The sequence below is a fragment of the Bison bison genome, unplaced genomic scaffold, assembly GCF_000754665.1.
Source record: "Bison bison bison isolate TAMUID 2011002044 unplaced genomic scaffold, Bison_UMD1.0 scf7180017864373, whole genome shotgun sequence".
NCBI lineage: Eukaryota > Metazoa > Chordata > Mammalia > Artiodactyla > Bovidae > Bison > Bison bison.
Window position 1 is genome coordinate 3,708,586 of NW_011494945.1, and position 10,900 is coordinate 3,719,485.

Below are 10,900 nucleotides of genomic sequence, written 5' to 3' on the forward strand. Positions count from 1 at the left end.
ATAAACAGTGCTGCGATGAACATTGGGGTACACGTGTCTCTTTCCCTTCTGGTTTCCTCAGTGTGTATGCCTAGCAGTGGGATTGCTGGATCATAAGGCAGTTCTATTTCCAGTTTTTTAAGGAATCTCCACACTGTTCTCCATAGTGGCTGTACTTGTTTGCATTCCCACCAACAGTGTAAGAGAGTTCCCTTCCATGACCAAGTGGGCTTTATCCCAGGGATGCAAGGATTCTTCAATATCCGCAAATCAATCAATGTAATACACCACATTAACAAATTGAAAAACAAAAACCATATGATTATCTCAATAGATGCAGAGAAAGCCTTTGACAAAATTCAACATCCATTTATGATAAGAACTCTCCAGAAAGCAGGAATAGAAGGAACATACCTCAACATAATAAAAGCTATATATGACAAACCCACAGCAAACATTATCCTCAATGGTGAAAAATTGAAAGCATTTCCTCTAAAGTCAGGAACAAGACAAGGGTGCCCACTTTCACCATTACTATTCAACATAGTTTTGGAAGTTTTGGCCACAGCAATCAGAGCAGAAAAAGAAATAAAAGGAATCCAAATTGGAAAAGAAGAAGTAAAACTCTCACTATTTGCAGATGACATGATCCTCTACATAGAAAACAATTTTTAAAATACAATATTTATTTTATTAAAAAATATAGATTCTTTTGCTTCACCATCAGACCTACTGAATCAGAAACTCCCCAAATCAAATGTCCTTAACTTGGGCAGTTAGAAAACTCAGAAACCACTGGTTTGGAGGCTCCTGAGATAACTAATACTTAGCCCTTCACTACTGTTATCCATTCCCCTTTTAATTAAAAATTTCACCATATGTGAAATTAGGTGGTCTGACTTTAAAGCTTCTGGTTATCTAATAACCTTTTCCTCTCTTTTGTTCCCTAGTGGAAACTGAAAAAAGGCTTACCATCAACTATAAAGTCTCCATTATAAATTGGTCCCCTCTCAGCCTTTTCACTTAGAAAAACAGAATTTCTTTACCTTTTCTTTATTAAAAAAATGTCATTGTGCTCTATTAAACTTCTTTCAAACGGAATATATTAAATTTTAGTTTTAGGACTACAGTGTTTTTATACTGTGAATGGTATCTAGTGAGTCTCTAGAGAGAAACAAGCAAGAGGAAATGGCTTTGTGTAACAGTCAGGGACCTCAGCCAGATACAATGAAAAGTTTCCTGGTCAAAGGACAGTACAAGCTACACTGAGTCAATGGGGGGTGTGATGGGAACCCTCTTATTTTGTAAGTTTGTGGAAACAACCCAGATTCTTATCTGTCTGGAATTCTTTAGATGTAAATCTGTCTGATAGGCAAGGACTGAACTTCCAGACCTGTGACGGCATGGCATTTCTGTCTTGCAGTGCTGAAACATTCCAAAGAAATGCAAAACACATATCTGTGAGCCAGGAACCATGGCATAAAGGATGAACAATCTCACAGTTTCTCAACCTGACTCCTAGTGACATTTGGGGAGGGCCATTCAGCAAATGCAAGGTAGGCTACCATCACAACCCACAGCATCTCCGGGCTTAATTATCTCACCACCAGAAGGAAGGAAAACAATGTATATCTCACAGTCACGCGGATAAACAAAATACAGGGACGGCACCTACACACAACCCACGACATGTGTAAAGATTCATTAACTTCCTGACCCCTCCGTTCAAAACTTTAGGATCTGAAAAGAGGATTTTTTTAAGGGTACAACTTTATGAGGCACATCTTTTAGGTCGTTCTGCCACAGCCAATAATTTCTGAACCCGTTAGGTCTTTATTCACAGGGACCACGATGTAGTTCTTCACCCTAATGTGGTTTTGTTTTGTCTTGTTTTGGAATGAAAGAAAACATTAGAAAATTTCTCCTTCATTGTTACCTAAAATCTTCTCATTCTTCCTAACAATGTTCGACGGTGTTAAAGGTGTTCCTGTTATCCTCAGAAAGTGACAGGAGTTCGCTCAGTGCAGACGAGGTCACGGTGCGGGCAAGCAGCTGCTCATCGCGAGAATCGGGCACCATTTGTTCTCGCGGTGTCCAGACTGCGTCAGGAGCCCTCCCCCGCAGCCCCCCAAAATCGCAAAGAGTGGGAAAAGAGGAAAGATATATGACAAAGACAATTGAATGGTAGCATAAATAGTTCATTTCAGTATGTGTGCTGTAAAGAAATATGTAGATCGTTTACTAATCATCTCTTACTCCTCCCAGAAAATGTTGCCCAAAATTGACCTTTTCAATCACGAAGATGCTTTTGTTGTGTCTGTTTCAGAAATGTGACGCTGGATTCTTCTTCGCCTACTCGGAAGAATGTCTGCCCTGTGACTGTAATGGTAATTCCAACGAGTGCTTGGACGGCTCAGGACTCTGTGTGGTAGGTCAGGGGCATATGTCACTTTTCATATATTTCACTGAGCCTTTGCATCTCTGGTGGAGATGAAATATTCTTCCTGGACATTTGAGCTACGGAGGAGCAAACTGCTCATCATGCTTTCTCTTTACCCTTCAGCTTTTCCTGTAAAACACCTCATATAAACTGCTTATGATTGTAAGTGGCCACCAAGGTGTATCTGTGAATGTGCCCCTGGCCCTGGTGGTAACTGCCCCACCACTTTCGGCAGCTGATTTCCAGCTATCAGCCACTGGGGATGGACCTGAAAAATAATACACAGAGGAGGAAACCATCCATCCAAATTCCTCTGTAATAGTATAGTTTGCCATATGTTTGGCTTCACTCCACATAAACCCGGAGAATAAAACAGTTGTTTCATAGCCTATTTTATAACTTAAGATAGTCAGGTCTATAGATCAAAATTTCATAAAAAAAAAAAATTTGAACCAAATAGCTAATAAAAATGAAAACTTTGGCATTGTGGTCTTTGTAACTCTGTAATCAAGCCCCCCTCCAGAGACTTTTTCCCCCTTAACTGAAATGAATTTTCTAGTAGACAGTGAAACATGATAGAGATTTATGAAGGAGACTGAGAAACCTTTTAGCAAAAGTGCTTGCTATGTATTTCCCATTTTCACGGAATGGATTGAAAACCTAGTGAAAATGGGGATTGAAATATTTACCAGAAGTGACTTCAGTAGAAGTCGTAGGAGGCATTTTTAAAGACTTACACTCTAAAATCATGTTTTCCTTCATGAGCTATATACTACATAGCAGAAGTGGATTCTTCTAGTTCCCAGGAGGCAAAAGAAGCTTTTCAAAATGCAAGAATATTTTTGCATAAACTGGAAACTGCAAGAATACTTAAATACACCTATCTACCTCAAAATTAGCATAATTGATGGCATTAGGCAGATGGTTTTGATTATAAGTGATCTTCATGGTGTGTACATGAAGGTGTTGTTTTACCCGCACATTCCATTAAGATGCAAATTAGAACATTTCCATTTATTTTAAAACTAACAATTCACATTTTTCTAGGGACAGAAGTAAGTGGCAAACACTAAAGGTTGCTAATGCATTGTAGTGTTTGTTTAGTCCTGCTGTTTCTATTTTCCCCTTCCCCCATCTTCTTAAATAACCATTACCTCCAGGATGTCCTCTGTAGCAGTGTAGGCACATGCAGCTGCCAAATCGACCCCTTTCTAATGCTTCCATCTCCGGTTTCCTGTTATTTTAATCCCAGTGACATTTGAAAAGAGAATCCCATGAATGCACTTGAACTAATAATGTACATCTCTGATAATTTGACCAATTAAGGGCTCTTCCTTATCTGGTTTATTTAAGTGTAAGACAATGGGGACTGGCCAGCCCATCAGCTGCTTTTAGGCAGTCAGTAAGATGGAAGACTGAAATAAAGGGGGAAAAAAATCTCCTGTTACGCCTGTGGAGAGCTATGATAAAACTACTCTTCCTTACAATGACCTTGTCAAGAAAGGAGCTATCATGGTTTTATCTTCGACCTGGACTTGAACTTCCAAAGGGGGCGGTCATCATGTGATTCCTTCATCGTTCCTGGGGCATACAAGGTTCTGATAAAAGTTTGGGGATGGACTTGGGTATAAACGTTTATAAACACACTCAGGTCAGTTGCCAATCCTCCTGAAATTACTTTGTTCCAAGATGGAACATAAAAAAAAAAAGCCATCTTACTTATCCTAAAACTGGTCCCTCCACCTCACTCTACCTAGAGGGAAGTGTCTTTTCCCAGATTAATATATGCTCAAAGGAAAAAAAAAACACACAGGTATATACTATACATGGAATTCAGAGTGAAAAATCACCCACAATCTTATCTCCAAGAACTAAACATGTGTCTATATTCCTGTAAATTTAATTTAGGTAAGTAAGACTAGATGATGGGCTTCCCAGGTGACTGAGATTGTAAAGAACCTGCCCGCAATGCAGGAGACTGGGTTCAATCCCTGGGTCAGAAAGATCCCCTGGAGAAGGAAGTGGCGACCCACTCTAGTATTCTTGCCTGGAGAATTTCATGAACAGGAGCCTGGCAGGCTGCAGACCGTGGGATTGCAAAGAGCTGGACACGACTGAGTGACTAACACTAAATGTAAGTGAGGAAGCAGAAGAGGCTTGCCAATATAAAAAGAATATGTTGTTACCTAGTTGGCAAATACATTGTCTGTGGTGGCACATTGGAATCAAACTCATATTTTTCTGTTTCCTTTGTCATCCTTGTTCCAGTTTGCTGGTCAAGCAGGGCCAGCTTCTCAGCTCCTGCCCCGTTGGAGCTGTAACCCCAGCTCATTCTCAGCTCCACCTAACACCTGGCAGCTCACTCTGGGCACCAGAGTTTCAGTCAGTTCTTACAGTTTGCCTGACCCACCTTTCATAAGCAACCAAAAATAAACGGCTTTTTTTGTTTCATTTTATTTTGAAGGCTTATAATGCCTGTCTTGTCTTCCCCTATTTGTTTTTAATTCTCCCTCCATTCCCATGTTCAGTTTCAATTTAACCTTGTATTTTACAAACTGATTTTAAGAGACTAAGCCATTTGAAAATAAAATACAGAGAGTAGACAAAGTTATGCTACCGTTTAGACATACCAAAAAACTTAAGAGATTTCTTTACAAAAGGATTGGCAATTCTTCAAATGCAGAAAGGTGGCCAAATGAAAAGTGGCTTAACTAACGAAATCCAATATGTATTGATGGTCTTTCAAAGGGCACCCTGCATCTTATCAGAATTTTGGTGCATTGGGGTTTCAGCAGAATCAGCTAGGTAGAGCCCCAGAGGCCAGGCAGCTCCAGTGGGCATGGCAAATTCTCTAGGAAAGCACCTGAGAGAGGCATGAGAAAGGAATTAAGGTGTAGAAATAAAGCAGACAGATGGCTAGTGATGGGAATGCCTGGTCACTGATAACCCATACTTTATCCCAGTTCTAGAGGCTAGGTACAGAGAACCAGGAAGAGGTCATGACTAAGGCCAGTTACCACCTAAAGAACCGGGGCTTCATCATTAGCAGAAAGCATGGAGCCCACTGACCAGAACTAGGGTGGAGAAAATCTGACTTGAAATTCACTACTTGCATGGGGTTCCTTAGATTCTTTTGACTAGAATTGATCTGTTGATTTCATTTATCCACTTAACAAATAAGCATTTTTTGAGTACCACTTATCTGCCTGATACTATTCTAGGATCTGGGTTAAGTGGCCTCCACTGTGTGGACTGAAGGGCTGTAGGGCAGAACACTAGTTGAAAATGCCTGTGGATGTGACCAATGTAATGAAATTCAAAGTAAGAGGACCATGGGAGCTTCAGAAATATATGCAGAAACCCCCACTTGCTCAGTAACAATTAAAAAAAAAAAGATAAGGAAATTTCGAGGTCTGTGCCAGAATTTCAGGGGAAAAAAAAAAGCTAAATTTGAATGAAAATAGATTTGAAACCACTCAACCACAAAAACATAATTGAAACCTAGAGAGAAAACCATCAAGCTGTTAAGTGTTCATATCTGGCTGGTGGAAATGTGAATGGATTTTTATTTTCTTCTTTTCCCTTTATAGTATACCTGCCCAAGTGTTCTACAACTGTCTGTAATAATTTTATAATGAAAAAGATTGATGTTCAGATTAACTTCTACCTCACCCTAAGCACAATGGAGAAAGGGAAGTAATTCAACATATTTAAGGCTAATGAATTTTTTATTACTCCCAAAGCCTAATTAAAACCTAATTCAGGAAAGCAAAAATTTTACATCTCTAATTTCTGTAGCATCTTTCAAACTCTCCTTTATGTGTGTAAAGCCAAAATCAACCAATCTAAGTCCCTTTAAGACTATACATTTGTAATCGGTAAACCAACACCCTCATTAGGTATCAAAGAGAAAGAAGAAACTGAGTAATAGGGAACTTTTTTTTTTACCCGACTCCAGTACTCTTGCCTGGAAAGTCCCATGGACGGAGGAGCCTGGTAGGCCGCAGTCCATGGGGTCTCGAAGAGTCGGACACGACTGAGCGACTTCACTTTCACTTTTCACTTTCATGCATTGGAGAAGGAAATGGCAACCCACTCCAGTGTTCTTGCCTGGAGAATCCCAGGGACGGGGAAGCCTGGTGGGCTGCTGTCTATGGGGTCACACAGAGTTGGACACGACTGAAGCGACTTGGACTTAGCATAAAATCAGTATCTAAATCGAGAGCATAATTCTTACATTAAAATCTTGACAATTTTCCAATCTGTTGCAAGCTTGGAAAAGCCCACATTTTGCAAATAGTGATTTATTTCCTTGCTAGCTAAAGTTTTGAAATAAAGTCATAAAATTACATGTGCAAAGTATTCTAAGGATGGCTAGCTCAGTGGAGTCCCCTGGTGCTTTGTGCCTCTAGCATAATAATATGATGAGAACCAAGACAGGTAATAAGTTCTCTATATGTTGTTTTTCCTTCTTCCAACCCTGAACATGCCTCTCTTTTCGTATTCCCCACCTCAGTTAATGACAGCACCATTCTGCCAATCCTCCATACTTAGATGTCCTTCGTGCTTCATCAGCTTCCTTTTTCTCTTCACCGACGTTTAGCTGAACACCAAATCCTACTAGTTCAACCTAGGAGAGAGCCTCCTCTGTTTTGTACCCTCCTACTGTGTTAATTCATGCCTGCAGCATCCCTCCCTGACGACCAGTACACCTTCCCAACTACTCATGATGCCCTGCTCCAGACTCTCCTTCCGTAATCTGTCTTCCTCACTAGCAATGGAGATATTTTTTATAAACAACTTAATCAAGGCATCCCCCTTTTCTAAAATCCTTCAAGGATTTCTATTCCAGCCTCAGTGAGCTTCTCACTGCCATCTCCCTGGACATATTTTGAGAACCACAAGTCTAGACAGACTACAGTGACTCATGAAGCATCTGACCAGCCACTAACCTGATCCTTTTAGGCTTTCTTTTCACCTTATATTGGTGCTGTGGCCCAGGTGTCTAGAGACTCCATTTCTCACATGAAGGAGACACAGCTGGTGCCCAGATGTCATTCCTGACACCTAATCTGCGATTGATTTCCAGACATAGCTTTCTTAACCACTGGCCAAAGATTCAGAACGCTTTTTTCATTTTTAAGTGAGGTCAGTTTCATTAAAAAATTAAATTTTTTAAAATTTTCCCAACAACAATATACTATTTATTATTGTAATTTTTTAATGATGCTAAAGCTGCAACTCCAGTACTTTGGCCACCTCATGCAAAGAGTTGACTCATTGGAAAAGACTCTGATGCTGGGAGGGATCGGGGGCAGGAGGAGAAGGGGACGACAGAGAATGAGATGGCTGGATGGCATCACTGAGTCGATGGACGTGAGTCTGAGTGAACTCCAGGAGTTGGTGATGGACAGGGAGGCCTGGCGTGCTGCGATTCATGGGGTCGCAAAGAGTCAGACACAACTGAGCGACTGAACTGAACTGATTGCCATTTTTTTCCTTTCTGGTTTTTCTTTTTTTTTTTTCCTCCTTTCTGGTTTGTAAATGGCAGAACAATGAAGGTAAAGGATATTTGCAGTCTCGGAGTAAAAGATTTAAGAAACATTGTATACTGTCTCGGCTAGATGTTTGTTTTACAGACAGAGAATAGAGACCTAGAAAAGTCAACTGAGTTGTTCAAGTTCAGTCATCTAGAACCGGAAGAGCTAGGGAATTCTCCCTGCTGCCGGCCCTGTCCCTGCCAATATCACAGAATGTACTTCATTTACCTTTTAGGAAATTTCGTAGTTAGCTCTTCAAAAGAAGGCAGATGTCTAAAGTCAGTGTTTGCACTCTGAGCACTCAGAGGTCATAGTGATTTGGAGGCTTTTCCCTTGAGGGTAGTTGCTCCCTGTGGCTGCCATGGCAGAAATAGGGCCCTGACAAGGAAGCCAAAGCGTCCATGGAGTCGCAAAGAATGGTCTGACATCTTACAACAGTCCTGTTTTCTTCTGCACAGATGGCTTTCATCTGTCCAACAAGGACTCAGACTAGTTTGAGCCCACTCTAGAGTAGCCCTGCCAGATTGCTTATGGCTTGTGCTGCATGCTAGGTCACTTCAGTCATGTCCAGTTCTTTGTGATCCCGTGGACTACAGCCTGCCAGGCTCCTCTGTCCTTGAGACTGTCCCAGCAAGAATACTGGAATGTGTTGCCATGGCCCCCTCCAGAGGGATCTTCCCGACCCAGGGATCGAACCCACGTCTCTTACATTTCCTGCATTGGCAGGCGGGTTCTTTACCACTAGTGCCACCTAGGAAGCCCTGCTTATGGCTTAAATTCTGGGTAGCTGGACAGGGCTCATTGGTTTTCCCTGGGATAAGAGACTGCCACCAATTTTGAGCTGGCTCTGGGTGTGGGTTAATTTCCTTTACTTGCTTCAGATACTAATTCACCCTTTCCCAGTTTGGCCTTCCTCTTTCTTTTCAACAAATATTTGCTGAAGATTCACTCAGCATGTGATGCAGTGTTAAGAACAGTGAGGAAAATGTGTTAACATCTTGTTGTCTGCACATCACACTCTATTTTTTCAGTTTCTCATCTGTCAGGTGTCCTGAACTAGCCTCTTAATCCTATTCTGTTAACATAATTCTAATTAACAGTCAAAGGTGGCTAATGGCCATGTCTAATGGCTGATCAATTGGCTAAAGACCATTCAACCATGATAGCTGTGGCCCACTGTCTAGTGTGTGGCGCTTGAAGTCCAAACTGTTAGCGAAACAGTATGACACTTTCCAGTGCAGTCATTTTATGACTCTTTTGGGAAAGGAACCTTTTCTCCAACACACTGGAGAAGCAGTATAATACGGGAATTTCCAGCCTAACTTCTAGAGCCAGATTGCCTGAGCTGAAATCTCACTTTTGAGACACACCTACCATCTGTGTAACAGTGGGCAATTTGCTTAACCTCCTTGTATCTTTATTCATTTTGTAAAGTGTGAAAAAAAATAGAATTATTTTTAGAATTATTATGAAATTATTATGAAATTATTCATATTATTATTATGAAAATTAAATTAGTTAATCCACATAAAATGTTTAGAGCAGGACTTCACTATTATTTTATTTTGAACCTCAACATAGAATGTAGAGACAAAATAAAGAGCTCAAAGTTAAGTTCTCAGTCCCTCCATCTTGCCTTCCCCAAGATTCCTCCACAGAGCCCTGTTTGAAAAAAGTTAACCGTTAAAGTTCTAGCGCATAGGTGTTACCAGGGGAATTGCTCAAACAGTAGGGTGTCTCTTCAGTGGTGTTCTAATTCTAGTAATACAGTTTATCACTGAAAAGCCTATTCAAACTTTATACACTCTGGTGAATATAAAGATGAAAACATCGTCATGCTACTGGCGTTGCCCTGTGTGATCTAGTCTAGTCCAGTTGGAGAAAATACCAGTAGACCTGCATCACTGCCTCTTACAGAGGACTAGTGAGAAATTAATCCACCAGTTCAACAAACAGCTGCTGAGTACCGCTCCATTGAAGCTGATGGCAGTGCAACGCTGAGAGACATGTAGGGGAAGCACTGCTGAGGCTGGGTGTCCCTGCCTGCTCAGTTGCGTCCAACTCTTTGCAGCCCTATGCACTGTAGCCCTTCAGGCTCCTTTGCCCATGGGATTTCCCAGGCAAGAATACTGGAGCAGGTTGCTGTTTCTTACTCCAGGGGATCTTTCCGACCCAGTAATTAAACCCGCGCCTCCTGTGTCTCTTGTATTGGCGGTGGGTTCTTTACCACTTTGCCACCCGAGGCTCAAAGCTGATGATAATGTGTGTAGAGGAGGGAAGGATCAAGGAGGGGTCATCAGGAAGGAATCCTGAAGCTCTCAAAGGCCTGGTGCAGATCTTGAATGATAAACAGGCATTCTAGGCAGAAGAATCAACTGTTGTGAGCTTTTCCTCCAATTATCCCCACCATAAATGGAAGAATCACACAATAAACCAGCTTACTATTTCTCATATATCATTACGCAGATACCAGCCCATTAGCTGAATATTCTTTATCTACCTTCTAGTCCATTTATACTTTACTTGAACACATTTTATTCTTCTGAGCTCATAAATTCTTAAAATGTTCCCCCAGTGTTTATCAGGAGGGGATTTTTTTTTTCATTTCATATTTATTCCTAGTCAGTAAACTGATGCTTCTAGGATATTCAGAGCTTGATCATTCTGATCATCATTCTGAATTGAAATGAATGGCTAATAATCTGCTCTTCACACCAACTCTGAAGAGCGCCCCCAGGCTGCCAGCGCACGCGCAGGAGTGTTCCCCATGGTTCACACACTTTGTAGCATCCACTGGGCCCAGCATAGCTCCTCTGTGCTGACCGGTAAGTATCATTATACACCATCTGTTCTGTCAGGCCCGATATCCCTTTTGCTTGAAATACTGCTTGATTCCCACATTTGCTGTGTATAAAATTTCTTGTGTGCCCTTGTCAATTTT

The 10,900-nt window shown here is 41.2% G+C and overlaps 1 protein-coding gene across 4 annotated transcripts in view; it reads left to right on the forward strand.

Annotated features, from left to right (window-relative positions):
- LAMA4 (laminin, alpha 4) overlaps window positions 1–10,900 on the forward strand; it is a 149,592-nt gene that overhangs the window by 39,559 nt on the left and 99,133 nt on the right. For all 4 annotated transcript variants that reach the window (XM_010856579.1, XM_010856578.1, XM_010856581.1 and 1 more), the window contains one exon: window positions 2,306–2,407. In XM_010856579.1, the coding sequence (XP_010854881.1) occupies window positions 2,306–2,407 (102 nt within the window). The remainder of the gene's footprint in view (window positions 1–2,305; window positions 2,408–10,900) is intronic.